This window comes from Lacerta agilis, chromosome 1 (assembly GCF_009819535.1).
Source record: "Lacerta agilis isolate rLacAgi1 chromosome 1, rLacAgi1.pri, whole genome shotgun sequence".
Taxonomy (NCBI): domain Eukaryota; kingdom Metazoa; phylum Chordata; class Lepidosauria; order Squamata; family Lacertidae; genus Lacerta; species Lacerta agilis.
In genome coordinates this window covers 69,422,987-69,442,224 of record NC_046312.1, presented here as the reverse complement: position 1 = coordinate 69,442,224, position 19,238 = coordinate 69,422,987, and the positions used below count along the sequence as shown (strand labels likewise).

Genomic DNA, 19,238 nt, shown 5'->3' with positions numbered 1-19,238 from the left:
TAACATGACTAAGTTGCTTCTGGCAGCACACGGAAAGGCCATTTACCTCCCTGCCGGAGCGGTACCTATTTATCTACTTGCACTGTAGTGAAATAAGTACTCACAAATATATGTCAACATTCTTCCTTTAGGGTGATTGAATAAGTGTGAGTATAACTTCCATTAGTACTAGCGTGTATTACACAGGGCTACCGATGGTTGAAATGTTTATTGCCTATAGATATTTTTTATTTGATAAACGTGTTGGTTACTACACAAGTCATATGTATTTAAGAATCTTATGTGAGTATGTGTGTAGATGGCTACTGTGATGTCAGTTTGACTGAAAATGCAGACAAAGCGTTTTTGAAGCCAAAATGAGTCAAGCTAATTTTTCCCACATAAGCTTAAGTTGGGCTTTTATTTATTAAAACCAGGGGGGAAAGTTTGAAAGAAGAGTGGGCTTCTAAATCTGTTATCCGACCAGAATGTGAAAGTAAGAATACTTTTCTTAAGGCTTATTTTATAGGAACCGTATGCATGACTTTCACTTTCTAGAAAGTGGTTTTCTCTTGAACACACATCAGAACCATTCATCATACCATAATTGCAAGTTGTCAGTCAGAGCCGCACCCTTCATGCAGTGGCAGACCGCCAACACATCTGTCAGAAGCACTCATAAGCTTCCGTGTGTTATTGTAATCCTCTACAAAAGGAACAAGTCTGTTCAGCCAGACCACGTTTTCCAAACCGAATAATGACTTATATAAGCACCATGCCTGGCAAAGCAATTGCAACTTATCTTATGAACAATGAGCTTTGTAACAGGGGGAATGAATCTGGAGAACAATACACAGTGACTGTCACCTGTAACACACACACACACACACACACACACTATATGACTAAAAACATACTTTTAAATATATAATAGTATTTAGCATTCTCTCTTGGATTGTGCATTCTTATGCTACCCATTGGAGTAAATAAAGTGGTGTTCATTTTTGTAACGCTCTCTTACGGTTGTAAGTCTTTGAACTTGAGTTGGGTGTACTGTCACCCTGTCGGTTTCCAGGCCCAGTTAAAAATGCTGGTTTTAACCTATAAAGCATTAAACAGGTTGCAACCAGGTTACCTGAAATCTCCTCTTGCATGTGCCTATATCCAAACCTTAAGATCCTATTTGGCAGCCCAGCACAGACTGTGCCCATCAAGTGAGTTAAGGTGGGTGCCTACTAAGGATAGGGGCTTTTCAATGATGTCACCCTGGCTTTCAAATTACCTCCCCAGAGAGTCTTGCCTGGCACCTTCTCTGCAGACCTTTTGGCACCTGTTGAGACCATTATATTTATGCAGGCTTTTAAATTGCTTTCTGAACTAACCTGGGACTATTGTGGCTTAGTGTGGGTAAGCTAGAAATGGTTAATGTTGTCTCTATTACAAAGGGGGGGACCTTTATTTTACTTTTATTGCTTTTGATTTTTATCACCTGAAGCTCTCCTTCGTGTGCCTCCTCCATGCGAGATCCAGAAGGTGGCAACATGAGAATGGGCCTTTTCTGCAGTGGCTACCTGTTTGTGGAACACTCTCCCCAGGAAGGCTTACCTGGCACCTTCATTACATAGATAAAGCCTCACAAAAACATTTAGCTGATTAACATTATATGGCTTTTTATGTTTGTGGGAGGGGGCTTATTCGTTTTCTTTTCTTTTTCTTTTATTATATATTTTGCACTATCATTTTTTATTTTTATGTTTTTAACTGTCTTGTGTCTTCAGATGAAGGACGGTATGCAAATACAGTCGTACCTCGTGTTGCGTTCGCTGTGCGTTGTGAACGTCACGGGTTATGAATGCGCCAAACCCGGAAGTAACGGAACCGATTACTTCCGGGTTCGGCATGTTGCACATGCGCAGACGCACACAATGATGTCACACACATGCGCAGACGCTCTGAATCGCAACCCGTGCGTGCGCAGAAGCGGCGCTGCAGGTTGTGGACTTCTCAGGATGCAAACAGGGCTCCGGAATGGATCCCGTTCGTATCTAGAGGTACCACTGTAAATAATAAATAACGCTATAAGCATGTTTAAAATTTTATTTGCCTATTGCGCTCTAAATTGCTAAAATATATGACATAAAGAGAGTGAAGTTCTACAACTACTACTTACCTTTGCAGCCCTAGTTCAAGAGTGGGAGGATTTACAGAAATGATAACATGAATGGAGTGAGACTCCACCCCCTACCCCCCTGCATCAAAGGCTTTCACAATCTTTGTATGGTGGGACTGGGGATTTCCAGTCGAGATTTGTATTACTTAGCTTCTGGACAGAGACTTCCACCACGACCCCATTAATGGGGTGCCCTGAATACGCCGCAGGCTGCACTCAGGGTATTGCACCAATTCACCCAACTTCTGATGACTAGGATTCTACCCAATGCCCTAAACACCAAAAGTTGTGACATTTTGCTATGGAAAAGGCAAAATCTGCAAATGGGGCCAATTTGTTTGCTGGGAAATTTCTCCCTGACTCCAGATATGGCAACCATTGGTAACCATAGAAGGTGAGACAATACAGAAAAGAAAAACATAGTTAAACAGAAGAAAACTTAGGGAATAAAACGAGGTTAAACCAGCAACTTGGAAAGCAAAATACGTTTTGAGATACACGATAAAGGATTGACCTAGAATGTTATGAGATGATAAGGGAGGAAGCGAGGGTTTGCTCTTCCACTGACCATGCTAAGGGGGTCAGGCGCACCTGGTTTTTATGCATCACTGGCTGGCCGGACACAGGAGCAGCCAATGCCCGGGCAGCCAGTGTGGCACTGCCCACTAGCTGGGGCCTCTGATTGGCCATTGCCTTTTGGGGAAATTCCCAAACTGCTGCCCGTACATGTGTGTTCTGACTGCAAGGGATGGCAGCAGAACATGAGGAGGCGCAACTGCCCCCCACCCAGGAAAGGGGTAAGTGGCCATTAAGTTACATTTACTAGTGTTTAAAATGTTTGTGAAATGGATGTTACATAAAAGACTTAGGTGATTGGTGATCTCTCTTTTGAAATTTTTAAGGACCCGTTAAAGAAGCATAACTCCCAAATAGCACAGCCATAAGTGAATTATCTGTTATTTCTGCAAAAGGAATATAAATGCCCTAATATATCACACACACACACACACACACGGGTGTGTGTGTGTGTGTGTTACAGACACATGCTCTGAGTCTGATGTTCCCCATCCCTGGCCTACAATATCTAACTGTCTCCCTTTCCCAGCACATCGCAGGCAGCACAGTTAGTAAAGCCCCCTGATTGAACAAGAAGGCAGAGAGGCAGGCAGCCCTGGCCATGACTCTGGCCATGTGTTGCTTGCATCCTGATGTTGCACTGAGCATTTGCTTGAATTGACCAACAGGCAAGCAGCAGGCAGAGCAGAGTGTGAGTGGCAATGAAGTGCTGGTAGAGAGATCTGTGTATGTCATGTGGTCTACCTTGTGCCCCCTGAGCTAGCCTGCAGCTCTTAGGTTCATACTAAGATGCTGGCTCAGCTGCCAGTCTGCTGGGCTTCTGCATTCTGGAATGATGCAGGGGGGGGGTAGCACCCCCGACCTTTGCCTCAGGAAGCAAAATGTCAGCCATAGGCCTAGCATTTACTGAGCACATTTCTGAAGCTCAGATTCCCACTTCTGACACATGCATGTCTTGTCTTTATTAGAGTATGTGACAGTTTTGGCATTATCTTCATATGTATACGTTGTCATAATTCCTGAGAATTATGAAAGACACCTGTGCATTTCAATGTGAGAAGTAATCTTAAAAGGACCAAATTCTGGGTTCTAAAAGGCAGCCATCCTTTTTTCCTTTTATACCTCAGGTTCTGTAATGATGCACCTCAAAGCCTGCAGCATTTACCTTAATAGCAAGCAGTTTTTTTCTGCAGTGCTATAATAATGTCCTGGCACTTGAAACCATGTCTACTTTTCAGAAGAGGTGAAGGGATAATTTTGCCATGGTGTTCTGGTAAGAACTCCACTTATGAGCTGACGAGACCTTGAAAAACTATAAACAAAGATGAGATTGTAGCTATTGTTTTCATTCTTTCTTATCCTCATTTGAAGTAATTTTAAATCAAGAGCTTATTATGTTGTCCTTTGTATATTTTAACATACAAAAGGAAACCTTTGGCAGGATCCCCGCTTTAGGCATTCTTTTTCCTAGTAAATGTTTTTATATTTTTAAGGTATTATTTGTGGGAGATGGGTGATGGGTTTCTTGCAAACATTAAGGATTATATTTCCTGACACCTGGTTGTGTATTTTTAACTTTATTTAGTGTGTTTCCTAGCTTTTTAAGTTTCCCTTTGTCAGAACCCTGGGGTGCACCATGATGAATGTGTGTGTGATTCCTGCTCAGTCTTTAATATTTTGTGAATGTGCACTCCAAGAGGAAAAGGACTACTACGATTTCATTCTGGGATCATTCCACTGTAACTTTCAGCCAGTCACAGGGTCCCCAACTTCTCTTGGGCAGCCAGTGTTGGAAATGTTTGACATCAGACCAATATATCTGTAGACCTGTGTATCTAGGATAATCACAGGGAGCACAAAGAACCCAGACCAACCATGAGCCACTTCACTTGGGTGGTGTATTGAGAGGGGTGGTGGAATGAGCATACCCCACATCTTTCTGAGCCCGTGCTGCTGAAATGAACATGCTCTCACCAGTTGTTGGCGTGCCATGGGTAGCATGGTAACATAAGATCTTAAAATATGTAAATATATTGGTTGTGCCACACTTATGCTAAAAAGGCGGGAGGGGGGAGCTTAATATTTCTAGGGAAACCCCCTACGATGTGAATTTTATTGTTTCAGAAGAAGAGAATAACCCACTGCTTGAATTATTTCAGCTATTTTAAATTTATCTTGTTAGAAAATAATTCCATGGTTGATTGCAACAATGCCTATATGTGTACAAATTTTTGACTTCTTTTGTATTTACATTTACAAAGCATTTACACTGCTTTGAGTCATTTTGTGAAAAAAGTGACAAATAATTGAAAGAGCATAAATCCTAGTGCAGAGCAGATGACAATACAAAATAACATGAACCCGTTTATGTTGCCTTTCATAGACATGAAATATATTGTATCATCATGGATGTTAATATCTATTTATTAAAAGAAACAATGAATATATTTGAATCAGTAAGCATGCTGGCTTCTTAAAATAGGAGATACTATAAATTCTTTTGGTTAGTGTACCTTAAGAACTAGGATATATGATAGGAAAGAGCAATTAGATGCATAGTACTTGCTGAAAGTGTCAATTCATGTATTTATCTGCTCAAGAATTGCTAGTAAATTGTGCCCTCTTTTTATCCAAGTATCATGGATTGCTGTTTTGTGAATTCTGGGGCTACATTTCTCCAACATTACAGGTTACTCTGGAAATTAAATAATGGGATTTAAGTTTTCTCTTGGGGAGAAAATGGTGGTTGTGTGAAATAATGCTTATCAACAGTGTTGGGCAAATAGTTCAGGAGGATGCATTTAAGTGAATAAGGGAAATATAATATACAAATTCATTCCATAATGGAAGATAAAGGAGAAGAATGAAATGTACATTTTGTTTTGACAGGTTCAAAATATAATTTGGGCTGTTAATGTGCCAAGATGGTGCATCTAAGCAGTTGTGCTGACATTTTGGAAAGCTACCAATGAATTTTGTCTGGTACAAAGCTCATGGAATCAACATTTTCTGGGAGTAAATCATATAATGTCCAAATAGTTCTGTGGCAATACAACTGTATTTTCTCAGGGAACTAAATATATTTATTCACACTGATCCTGCATGTTTTAGTTGAGCAATCATTAGCATGTTTATAATGGTTCTAATTTAAAACGACATTTTCTGAATTTTATCCTTGAGTCATTTACAAATTGTTCATATTGAGTAAACAAAGGAAACAGATTGCGTTTGATACTTAGTAATTTATCTGAAAGAAGAAGGGAGGGTTAATTGTCTCAAAGTTTTGCTCTGTTTGGGGAAGTATGTTCTTTTCTTTTCTTTTCTTTTCTTTTCTTTTCTTTCATTTGCTGCACAGTGCACCCCTTCCCCCTCTGTTCTTGAAGTGAAGAAGGGGGGGAGCCTGGAGGAGTGAGGAAAATGAAAAATTAGGAGCAGGAGAAGACTGACCACTCCCAGAGGGGAGTGTGGAGCAGAATTTGAGCTGGCACAAGATTATCTAAAACAGTTGGTGCATTCCTTAATGATCAAGTGCCTGAGAAGCCCAGCTCTCTCTCACAGAGCATCTGTGTTGATGTTTATATCTGTGCCTTGCTGTATGGGAAAAGCATGCTTTCTCTTCTTTCTCTGCTAAAAATAAAGAGGAATATAGCATTGTATGAGCTATTTTAAGAGAACAAAAACATCTGAAAGGTGAAAGGTTTTGTTTTTTAATAAATAAATTAAAGTAATAAAGGTCAGGGCTGAATCGTAGGCTCTCCCTGTATGTTGAGATGGAAACAAGATGGGGGGGAGGGCACATAGGCAGTGTGTGGTATTTTATCTATGTGCATTGAAGTTTTCACGAGAGAATCACTTTTTAAAAAAGCAAACCATTCTGGGATTTCTTGGTGTAGCCCGCAAGCTCTTTTTCTCAGTCAGGCTCAGCTTAGATTACAAGCCTGGCAACAGCCAGTATTTATATCCCAGCTTTTGGATTCGGAAAGACCAGAGTTTCAAGTGAGAGCTAGTAATAGTTTGGGAATATGTGTGGAATTCAGAGTAAAAGGAATGCATTTTTAGTGCCTAATTATTTTTAGTGGGCTTACAGAGTTTTAATTAAAATTCTAAGGCAACTCTCAAAGCTCTGAACAGTTCTAATTTTACCATTTTAAGGGAAATATTTTTTGCCAGTAAGGGAAAGATGTATTAGGACCTGCAGATTCAGAAGATTTCTTGTTTTAAGGCCCTGCCTTGGGTACATATGCTTACTCACAAGAATTGCAGTTAGGAAAAACCACACTGATTTAGTTCCAGCTCCAGAACTCTTCTGTACCGTGCACCCTTGTACCTCCCTACCCCCCTCTACTTTAGCCCCCACAGTCTCTGTTGCTGGTTCTACCACAGCTGTTTGGATCAGTTGCAGCAGCATCTAGTAGTGGGGAGCTGCAATATGTAAGATACATTGAGATGAATTGTATGACTGCTGTGATGAATCAGGTCATAGTTAGGGGCTGTTTAGAGACCCATGGAGTTTTAAGGGTTAATGGAATCCCCAGTTAGAGTGACAGACACCCTTAGGAGGCGGGACATTCCGCTGTTTAAAAGGAGGGAGCAGCCGTTGGTTGATGGTGTGAGGGTGTGAGAGGGTTGGAGAGTGGTGACTGAAGAAGGAGGGTGTGGGGCGAGGTTAGGTTTAGGTTAGGTAGGAACGTTAAAGATGTGTTTATGTTTATGTTGATGAAACGAAGAATATACACTGATAACAAACTAAGCTTATGAACCTATACTGAAACCGCTATGCTTTGTACTAAATAAAGACCTCTTGTTTTTGAGCCAAGTCGTCGTTCTTTTGGTCCAGCAGGTTATATAAGCTCTTGAGGAGGGGAATTCAGGTAAAGGGCAAAACTAATCTGAAAGGCGATAGTTTGTGTCTTAGAGTTCCCTCAGGAGGGGCTAGTGGGCGAAAAACCTGGGATTGCCACAGAGTTGCTAAGAGGGCTTAGTCAACTGGTATAGTGAGGGGATCTAACAAAGAGAGGCCCCGAACTATAGGCAAAAGAGAGGTTAAACCCCAAAGCCCAGAGCAGTGGAAATAACCGGCCACGGCTGCTGGACAGGAAAACCCCCGTTACTAAGAAATTCCCAGTTTATTAAACAAAGGGAAAGACAATAACAGACGGACCTCAAAGGGACAGGTGGGGTGCGTGTTAATTTGACCCAGAACACCTGAGTAAAAAAGTAACTTAGTAACAAGGGGAGAGTCTGAGGTGGAGGTTCGTTGCAACTGCTCTTCATTATGTTTTTATAATAACTGAAATAAAGCCATTTATTAAAACAGTGCAGGTAGCTGATCCCAGAGCAGGTATACTAGGTGGGTCTCCAGACCCCCAGCTATGCTTGGCTGCCTATGCTGCTGTAGGCAGTGGGGAAAATCACATCAATTCAGTGAGATATTTTTGTGGACCAGTTTATTATTATTATTATTATTCTCTCATCAGTACTTCCTAATAATGCATGACTTCACAGTTTCGCTAGAACAGGCAACACGCTCCTTGATTAACTCCTTTTTTTATATATATGGAAGCAAATTCACTTGAACCATCATCTTTTGAATCTCAATTATTTGACTCCTATTTTGAAAATTCACCATGCATGCACCCTTCATATGTTTAGTGTCTATCAAAACAATTCAGTTAATGTGACATGTGACATTCTAATCTCTTGGATAGATATTAGTTTGGGATCCTGTTCTACCCTCATAACTTCCTATTTTGTGGCCTTATGTTGCCTATTGCTGGTGGCAACGCAACTGGCAGTAAAGTTTCTCGCACTGCAATTTCCGCAGCGGTATTGGATGCCTCCATGGCACTGAAGTCTCTCCCCCCCCCCCCCCCGGTAGTACTGCACTTTAGGTGCAGTGCAAAAACCCGAAATGAACTCAGGCAAACAGAAAGTGGTACCCTCCAGATATTGTTGGACTACAACACCCATCTTTCCTAACATTAGCTGTGCCAGTTGGGGCTGATGATAATTTGAGTCCAACAACATCTGGAGGGTTCACATTGGCTATCTTCCGTGGAAGGTAGTTTAGCTTAATTATATTGAGGACCAAGCTGTTTTGAGAAGCTATGCATCCTAAGTGTGTATGGCAGAGCACTATGCACGTAGTACGGTCTAATGGTTGTTGCTGTTGCTGTTTTGTTGCTGGCCATTCACCTAAGTGATATTGTTTTGTAATGTTTTGTGGGGGGGCAAAGTTGCTCAGAGCTGGTATAACCATGTTCCATTTTGCTGTGCTTCCATTGAATGAGACCTAGTATTAATCATGTCTGGGGAAAATCTGCTGGAGTTCACTCCACTGTGGCAAATCAGTACCTCCAGTCACGTAATGGTGCATTCACATAAAATATTCACAATATGAAATTGATGTGGCATAATTAATATGGGAATTGGGCCTTCAATGAGGGTCTCCTAAAAAGAAGGGAAACTGCAACAATCTCTGTCTGTTTGAAAATATGATTGTTCTGCATTCTGTTGTATTTTGTTGTATTATGACAGTTATCGGGTGATAAAAATAGGCAAGACTTCATTGTTTCTGTACTACAGATATTAATCCATTGAGGATTATTTCATGTTTTGAAATTGTTGCTTGTGTTTTAGATGTAGTTAGAATTCCCCTCTCTCCCACACAGACTTCTCCTGATACTCCAATATATTTTATATGTACTAAGACAAAAGCAAATAAACAAGTCAATGTGATTGAAATGTTTTCCTGAATAATATCTATTTATTGCTTATAAATCTACCATAAATTTGCCATCATTATTAATAAATAAATGTGCTTTTGTCTTCTGTCACTGTGTACCACCTGGATAAGGAAATGATTGTAGGCAAAACAAGTCATGTTTTAGAACTCATATCAGCAATAATTATCAGCTTACAGTATTGTTACAACATGTTTTGAAAGAAGCTTATTATAAAAGAAAGAAAGAAAGTGGGCTTCTCAAAGCAGTAAGAGTAAGACAGTTGATCACACTTACCATTGATATGGATGTTATAAATATGCCACTGTGTACTATAGTGTTTTATTGAGTCTCAAAAAGTCAGAGCTGATTTGAAATAATAATGTCTGACAGTCAGGGCTTTGAAGTTTTGCTACGGCACGCACACATTTAGGCTTTCTTTTATGTCTGACTTTTACCATAAAAAGCAAAACACACACATGGCATGAATGCATTCTTCATATCTGTATGTCAAAGAAAGTAATGTGAGGGCTACTTCAGTAAATTAAAAATAACCTGGGGGTGGAGGAACCCTATGTAGATGGATGCAGGCCACTGGAAGGTCATAGTACTCAGAAAAGGTAGAACTGGGCTTCCTCACTTGTTGAAGGTCACGAGATTGGGATTGTAGTGGATGGGGGGGGGTGCGGGAGAAACCAACCCTTGATAGGATCAAGATGACTTTGATTTAGTCAGAAGAACTTAAGACCTTGCCTGTGATAGCCAGCACACTTGTTCTTCATTGGCATTCAGAGATTCTTTCCATTCCAAAACTGATTGATTACTCAGTGGATAAATGTTAATTGTTTTCATCATGCCCTCTGATCACAGAGACATGCTTTTCATCTTTCTTCCTTTTTTTAAACCTGGAGCTCACATTATCTCTTAAAAAGCATTGTAGTGAATTTTGGGGTTTCTCATTTTTATTTTTTATCACTTTCCCTTTCTCTTCCCAGTGTTGCCGCCCTGAGAAGGTGTCGTTTTAACACCTTAAAATCAGCAATTGCATAAAATTGTACCAGCACACAGGGATGAGCTCAGCAATAAACAAGATGATCACATATACAAACTCTCGGGGTTTTCTTCTGATGCTATTTATTTCTTACACTTCAAACCCACTTCCCAACCAAAGTTCTCATAGCAACAAATCATTAGTCACCATGGGTTTTCTTACATGTGCATATGAACTGCAGATCAGTACCTTAAGCTAAGTATCCTTCCAGTAGCACCTTAGAAACCAACTAAGTTTGTTCTTGGTATGAGCTTTCGTGTGCATGCACACTTCTTCAGATACACTGAAATAGAAGTCACCAGACCCTTATATATAGTGAGAGAGTGAGGAGGGGTATTACTCAGAAGGGTGGTGGGAATGGGTGATGGGTGTGGAAAACCTGTTGATGACTGTTAACGACTGCAATTAGTCCTAAAGGAAAAAGCAAGGGGTGAGGTGGCTAAAGATAGCTTTGTCATGTATAATGAGATAAGAATCCAATGTCTTTGTTCAGACCAGGTCTCTCCGTGGTTTTGAGTTTGGTAATGAGTTGCAATTCAGCAACTTCTCTTTCCAGTCTATTTCTGAAATTCCTTTGTATTAAGACAGCTACTTTGAGATCTTGTATAGAATGTCCTGGGAGACTGAAGTATTCTCCTACTGGTTTCTCTGTCTTGTGATTCCTGATATCAGATTTATGTCCATTTATCTTTTGACGTAGTGTAGTTAGAGATAAAATGGAGTACTGGCAATAGGCATGGCTTTTTTGCCATAGTTTTCAGAGGTTTTGTTTGTTTGTTTTGGCTGTTTTGTTTCTGTTGTCACTAAAAAAGAAAACTTCAAAACACTTGTATTTGTAAAAAGCTTCTCAAAGAGGGCCAGAGCTTACTAATAAAAGAGACAAGTCTTATTTCATTGTTCCACAGAAAGAATAATTTATAGACAGTCATAAACACTCAGAAGAAACATGGTGTACATGTGCATGTCTAAACTCTGCTTTGTTAAGAATCTGAGCTCTGCTTCATTTGGAGGCTAAGACCATCAGTGGCTACTAACCACAATAACTATGCAACACTTCGACTGTTAGAGGAAGTTTGCCTCTGAATGCAAGTTGCTGGGAATCATAACTTGCAAGAGGACTGTTCCACTCAAGTCTTGCTTGCCGGCTTTCCATAGGCATTTGGCAAGTCACTGTGAGAACAGAGTGCTGGTGTAGATGGGTCATTGACCCAATCGAGCAAGGCTTCCCTTACAATGGGCAGGATTTTAATAGCAGATTTCCAAGTTCAGATCAATTGCTTGATAATACTGCCACTTATAGGTCAGGGCATTTTTAAAATAAACCCATGTTGTGGCACAGATAGGGATGTGGGTGGTGCTGTGGTCTAAACAACTGAGACACTTGAGCTTGCTGATTGGAAGGTTGGCAGTTCAAATCCGTGTGATGGGGTGAGCTTCTATTGCTCTGTCCCAGCTTCTGCTAACCTTGCAGTGCAAGTAGATAAATAGGTACCGCTGTGGTGGGAAGGTAAACGGCATTTCCGTGCACTCTGGTTTCTGTCATGGTGTTCCATTGTGCCAGAAGCGGTTTAGTCATGCTGGCCACATGATCCGGAAAGCTGTTTGTGGACAAATGCTGGCTCCCTCAGCCTGAAGTGAGATGAGCGCCATATCCCATAGTAGCCTTTGACTGAACTTAACCGTCCAGGGGTCCTTTACATTTTCCTTTTACTGGCACAGATGGGCTTGTTACACTAAGCACATACAAAAATGATACATTCGCCCATGGCATAGAATCAAGAAATATTTATAAACAGGAATCCATCATGTTGGAGAGTGCATGGTTTTTGTAGTCATTTTGAAATGGGGTCACAGTTCCAATTCTACCAGTGAATGATGATGAGTACTGTTACACACCACCCTAATCTCCATGAGTGGTACAAGATTCCAGGGTTTGTGTTTCCTTTTGGGAATAAGGCACAGCGACTGTGGTATCTGATATGTGGTTTTATTTATGCAGATATACAACCTGCACCTCGATGGAGGGATTGCAGAGCATTCACATCCAGTAAGGACCTGGCTTCCCCCCTAAGGGCAGCATTGGATTCAAAGGAGAGCAAAAAGGCATTCTCTGTGTCTCTTTGTTTCAGCCTGTCATCCCCAGCTCATTTGGAGTTCTGCCCCTTCTTCTCCTTCTGATTGCTGAGTCCAAGGACCTCTGCCAGGCTACAAAATTTAGAGCTGAAACCCTCAACCTGGCCTTTGCTCACTAGCACCCAGCAAAGAAGGACCCCCACCCTATTTGCCTGGCAGTCGTGCTGTGATGGTTTCCTTGATGGGCCATCACTGGCCTTTGTCCCCTGATGGTGCTGTGCGTTAAACCACAGAGCCTAGGGCTTGCCAATCAGAAGGTCGGCAGTTCAAATCCCCGCAACGGGGTGAGCTCCCATTGCTCGGTCCCTGCTCCTGCTAACCTAGCAGTTCGAAAGCACGTCAAAGTGCAAGTAGATAAATAGGTACCACTCCAGTGGGAAGGTAAATGGCATTTCCGTGTGCTGCTCTGGTTCACCAGAAGCGGCTTAGTCATGCTGGCCACATGACCCAGAAGCTGTACTTGTACTTTGGCGTACTTTCAAAATGCTAGGTTGGCAGGAGCAGGGACCGAGCAACTGGAGCTCAACCCATAGCGGGGATTCGAACCGCCGGCCTTCTGTGGTTTAACCCACAGTGCCACCCGCGTCCCTACATAATGGTACTCTTATTATTATTATTAATAACTTCATTTTAAGACTGCCACAGACAATTTACAATACATTAAAAAGTGATCAGTGACCTGTACATTTAATGAAACCATACTACACAGCATTTCAAACTGTAACCATTTTCAATTCATAGTAATCAGGATAACACTCACTAAATTACTAATTGTTATTAACACAATGATAATTTCTATGTAGATACCAACCCAGAGTTCTCTCAGCATTCCATTTTTTACATACCACTAATGTATGAGGGCCTTCCCACATTTACTGCAATGGACCCCCCAGCTCCTTTTAAATAAACAGGGAAGCCCCTGTGGCTAGGGAAGCTTTGTTCCTGCAGGAAAGGACAGAACTGGTCGGCTGTAGGAACCCAGTTCTACATATATTGGATTTTATTTCTTTCTTTTTGTGGAACTAATGCTCCCTCCATCGTGTTCAGCATCTTGAAAAATGCTCACACGTTCTTTCGACCATGGCAGACCAACACGGCTACCTACCTGTAACATTCTTTAGATATTATGTAAGGTGTAACTTTTGGTGGTTTGTGCTGAGCAGAAACCCAAAAATGTTCAGTCTGCCTGGAACATACTTTTCCCCAACTGTTTATCAAGTCCCATTGATTTAATTGGACCATCTGTTTTATTTCCTCTGGATTGCTCCCTTGACAGTCATACTGGATTTCGTAATCTCTTCCCCTAATCAAACTATGGTGTATCCAGTGTTAGCCATACTCAGAGTAGACCCTTGAAATCAATAGATTTAATAAGTACCTTAAGACTCTTTATTCCAGTGGTCTACTAACATTGGATCTAACCCTCTGTATACATATGGAAACTTACAAATGCAAGCTGGAGAAGGACAGGTTCTTGATTTGTTTGACAACAGATAATCTTTGGGCTAGGCAACCATACATTTTTCAGGCTGCTCCTTCCCAGCACTGCATTTTAAGCAGAACATATACTTTCTTAATATTATTTCTATTTTCTGGGATTTCAGATCTTGCCTAACCTCAAAGATTTGGATTGTTCTTTCATTGGCCACAACCTGATGTAGGGAGATATATCACAGCTGAGCTGTCAAGATGTTTTCAGACATTTCCCATTTGTTGATAAAAGAAAAGAAAGCTTTGTTTTGTATATAACAAAATCGAAAATTCTTTCTAGTAGCACCTTAGAGACCAACTGAGTTTGTTCCTGGTATGAGCTTTCGTGTGCATGCACACTTCTTCTTTTGTTTTGTATATGTTATCAATAGAAGAGAGGTAGCTAGATAAATAAATATTCATTGCAATTTGTGTGTGTGTGTGTGTGTGTGTGTGTGTTTAAAATGCTTCTCTGTTTATATACTTTTTTTAAAAATACAACTACATAAAAGTTGCCTTAAAAATCAGGAATATCTCATTGTTCCTTGATTCATTTTGCTCTAATACTGTATTGTCATAAACTGGGCAAAAGTATCCTACTTTAAATATTTTATTGTTAACTTTCTGTAAATATCAATATAAAGCCAGCGTTCTTCATTTTTTGGCAGGGCACAAGAGATGCAGCTTTTTAAACTGATGATATCACAGAAAAGGACAAATTATAATGTTCTATTGATAATTGGTGGTTATTTGTTGATTCTTCTATTATCTGGCCAAAACTCATAAAAATAATAAAGGCTTGTAATTGTTAAAATTAAATTATTTGTTTTATTGTGTATCAAGTATTTTAATGCTGTCTATTACAACTTAGTGCTTCTTAATTTTGCTCTTTTTTGAAAGGATATAATTAGTATATTGGCTTTCCCTACTAAAATATTACTTGGGGGTGCAGGGATGCATAAGCTGTGTTGTCCTTCCAAAGACACTTTTACAGTGTTGCAACCAAAACTTGTATAAAGGTTGTACTGTAACTTTTATTGTGATAAAATGGCAACACGTAACCCTTGGGATTTGTCCACACTGAAGCAAAATGTGGATTCACATCAGTGTGTCTCCCTGTTAACATAGGGGCATTCATATGACATCTTCCCCATCACAGTGTTTCCCCAGACATTTCCTCATTTATATGTGGGATTTATTGATCCTTCAGTAGTTCAAATCAGTGGGGGGAAATGCATTTTAAGTGGGTAAGGCCAGGTCCAGGGACAATACAGCTGTACCTTGGAAGTCAAATGGAATCCATTCTGGAAGTCCGTTCGACTTCCAAAATGTTCAGAAACCAAAGCATGGCTTCCGATTGGCTGCAAGTACAATGTTAGCAGGTAGTATGAAGCTGAAGTTGTGCAGGAAGTTATATTGTTCAACGCAAAATACTTATTTTATTGTGCAGCAGCTCAAAATATCTGCATGTTGATTTCACAAACTTTTAAGTTTTTATTAACGCTTTCTCTCCCCTCTTGTTTTCATAGATTCATCTTGCGTAGAAAAGTTACTTTCTAAAGACTGGAAGGAGAAAATGGAAAGATTAAACACAAGTGAACTCCTTGGAGAAATTAAAGGTATAGTATAAATTAGACCCGGTTTTTATTTTGAAAAGCAGGTTTTTAAACAGTGTAAAAAGTCCTATTGATGTTTTACCCCTGACTTCCCAAGAATACTAATAGGACTTCTCTGCTTGTGGTGAAGTAAATACCGTAGCTTTTTAGTGAGGAGCCTGCTCTGGAAATATGGCTTTTGTGTTCAGGCAGGTTTCGTTTTTTGGATCAGGTCTGTCTCAGATTCATTGAACTCTGCAAGGTTCAGTTATGTTCTTAATCCTGCATTGGCTTTCTGTTTGGTACACTTTGCACAGGAGTGTCCTAAGATGTATAATATACACAGGGAACCACCTCCTATAGTGAACATGGAGGCAAGGGATTTCCAGAGAAAAAGTTCCTTGTATCCTAGGATAGAGCTCTCCTATGTTCCCTTTTATATATTATAGTTCGCAACCACAAACATGGAACCATGCTTCCTGGTTGTTTCCTCAATCAGTGTATGTATGTTTTAGCTATTAAGATATTTATACACCATCTGTTATGTGCACATTTCAAGGTGGTGTTCAGTAGTACAATAAAATCCATATAGAAACACAATTAAATACAAGTCCAGTGAAGCAGTAAAATAATACTTAAATTTCTAACAGAGACTAACATCAAAAGATAGGAAAGGTCACGGAGAGCAATTAAGTTTTTAGCATGCACCGGAATTGTAATCCGGATCTTCTGGATCAAGATTAAGGACAGCCCCACCTAGAGCATACATATTATAGTAAATGAGTATTGAGGTTACCAAGCCATGGGTGCTGTGGCAAAGCTAACTCTGTCCAGGAATGCCCATGCTGTAGAGTACATGTAGGGCCTACTCCAGGATAGTCTCTTAGTGATTCTGAGCAGTATTTCATTAAGAAAACATTGCTTAGTGTTTTGTTTGAAAATGTAGGGATTTGTCAGGTTTTACTACTTAATTGTGTTTGTGTTGTGTAGTCATTCTTTCTTCCTTCCCAGAATCACTGATTGTTCAGAGTGGAGCTGTGAAGCAACATTGTAAGACGGAAACAAGTTAGGTGATTGTGGAGGGGGTGGGTAGAGAATCTCAATAGCAAGAAACAAAGGTGTGGTTCTGTGAGGAAGAGCTGCTCTTTGCACTGACTGTTACTGGGGAGTTCTCTGCTTTATCAGACAGAAGGCGTTGTTCTTAAGGATAAATGAAGCACATACTCTCCCTTTGAAAAAGTGGCCTGCAATACTGGCATATCAGTTATGGGGAAGGATGCCAGGAAAAAAGGGAAAAGGCAGCCAAGCTCTTCCGTGCCTGCATGTTTGCTATGCCAACCTTGTTTACCAAAACAAAGAGATGTGAAAATATCAGTCATAATACAAGACATATAGTGGAAGGTGCATTTTTTGGCCTTAAGGTAGATGTTTAATTGCCTTGATCTTATTTAAAATTAGATTCTATATCTGTTTATAATAGACTTGATAAGACAAACATTGGATGGAAATTGCTTCTCTACTCCCTGAACACAATTAATTTTATGTTGCATGTAGTACTTACAGACAGTTCACCACAATGCTTTTCTGCATGCGTCCTAGTGAAATTAGTTGAAGCTGCTTGCTGGCTTATTTATTTGAGTGCAATGTTTATCATCTTTTGGACATAAGCAACAATTCCTGAACACTCTGGGTTATTTTCCAGTGGACAGAGCTGGTGGTCCTTATGAGGCCCTGTCTCTCTGTAGCACAGCAAGATGAAGAGGGCCATAGATATGATCACTCCTGAGCACCATCTGCAAGACTGTGGAGCATATTCATCCTCCTAGTAAACTGTGGAGGTATGTGCTATGATACAGGCTGGAAGATGGCTAAAGTGTAAGTGGCAAAAGCCTTATTAGGAAGACAACCAAGCACGTGTTATAGCACACATAAGCATGCCTGCTGCATAGTGATGAATGAAGCAAAGAATCCTAACTTCTGCTGCCATCATGTCAGCTCAACAGAACTCCTTAGGCGTGGTCCATAGACTGGTGTCAGCCAGGGTTTTTTCCCCCAGCCAGAACTCACCAGAACTCAGTTCCAGCACCTCTTAGGTGGGTGCCAATGCCATTATAAGAGAACAAGGGACATGTTCATGGTGAGTTCTGGCACCTCCTTTTCTAGACAAATAGCACTTGTGTCACCTATAGTGGTGGATGGAGCCTGGGACATCTCAGAGGGTCAAATGAGTTTTCAAATGCTCCATCAAGCCTTGTTTTGTGGGATCAGTTTCAGATTTTGCATTCTGAAGAGGTTAACAAGGTGGTTGTGAGTATGTACCCGGTGATGCTACCTCTTGGCTCTTTGCCCTCATGGCAGATTAAATCTAGGTGGGGCAGGAGGATAACTGGTTGAGTTCATATTTGCATGAAGAGGTGGTGCATACAACCTTGAAGGTGTAGTTATGTAGCCACTCCTAGAAAAAAGCCTACCCTGGACCTGATTGTATTTAACAGGGTACTCAATATGTACCCACACTGTGCATATTCCTTAATCTGTATCAAGTTTCATGCTGATGGCTTGTGATAGGTTGTTTGTGGGGGCAAATGACATGACATATAACCCCTTGTTTACAGGATTTGCTCTGGTTGCCAATCTGCTACTGTGCTAAGTTCAAGGTTTTGGTATATAAGACCATATAGAGGTCAGCTCTTCAAAGGTTAAACGATCAAAATTTCATTGGGCTAAATAGCTCCCATCTAATATTAATGAATGGAAAATGACTTATTTAGAAATATCTCCACCAGTAATTTTACATGCAAAATCTTCCTTCCTTCCTTCCTTCCTTCCTTCCTTCCTTCCTTCCTTCCTTCCTTCCTTTGTGTATACCTTATGTAAATAAAATATTTAGGTATACAATGACAGTAATTTAAAACCCCACCCCCATTTTCCAACTTTACCAGTCAACTATCAGAAAGCATGGTGCCCCTTATTACCACAAATAGCCTATTTTTAGTTTTGTTTCACATGTCAACATAAATCTCTTACTTAGCAGAGTCCTGCAGGCATCGCACTATTGTCCCACTGAAATAACCTCCAGTGGTTTCTCTCAAAATACAGGGTCTTTGAAGATGAAATAAAGGAGGCCAGTCCATACAGAACATAAACAGTTATGCTATCTCCAAGAGTCATGATTGTTCTAGCATCGTTGTAGATAGATGGCTTCTGAGTCACGATCTAGTGGGTGAAGTATTCTGGCTTCCATTTCTTGAGGAGCATACTACTGGAACATAATCTATATTTATATGCATTGTAGCTTAAATGTCACATGCAGTCTTTCTTTGTACAGTATGCTCTATTTTTGGATAGACATTGATGGATGTGCATAGCTTTGCCCACTACAGAAAAGCATTTGCATTGTATGACTCTCTGACTTGCACAAAATTCTTTAATTCCCCCTGCAAAGATCTTCTTCCTTGATAAATTAAAGTGAGTTCAAGGCTTTTGTTTGTAATTCCAGTGTCCTAAGAATAATTAGCAAACATAGAGGCCTGTGCTAGTTT

At 40.4% G+C, this 19,238-nt stretch overlaps 1 protein-coding gene across 14 annotated transcripts in view; it reads left to right on the top strand.

Moving 5' to 3' along the window:
* Positions 1-19,238, top strand: part of SOX6 (SRY-box transcription factor 6) — a 413,675-nt gene that overhangs the window by 223,061 nt on the left and 171,376 nt on the right. For all 14 annotated transcript variants that reach the window (XM_033153469.1, XM_033153452.1, XM_033153460.1 and 11 more), the window contains one exon: positions 15,631-15,720. In XM_033153469.1, coding sequence (XP_033009360.1) covers positions 15,631-15,720 — 90 coding nt within the window. The remainder of the gene's footprint in view (positions 1-15,630; positions 15,721-19,238) is intronic.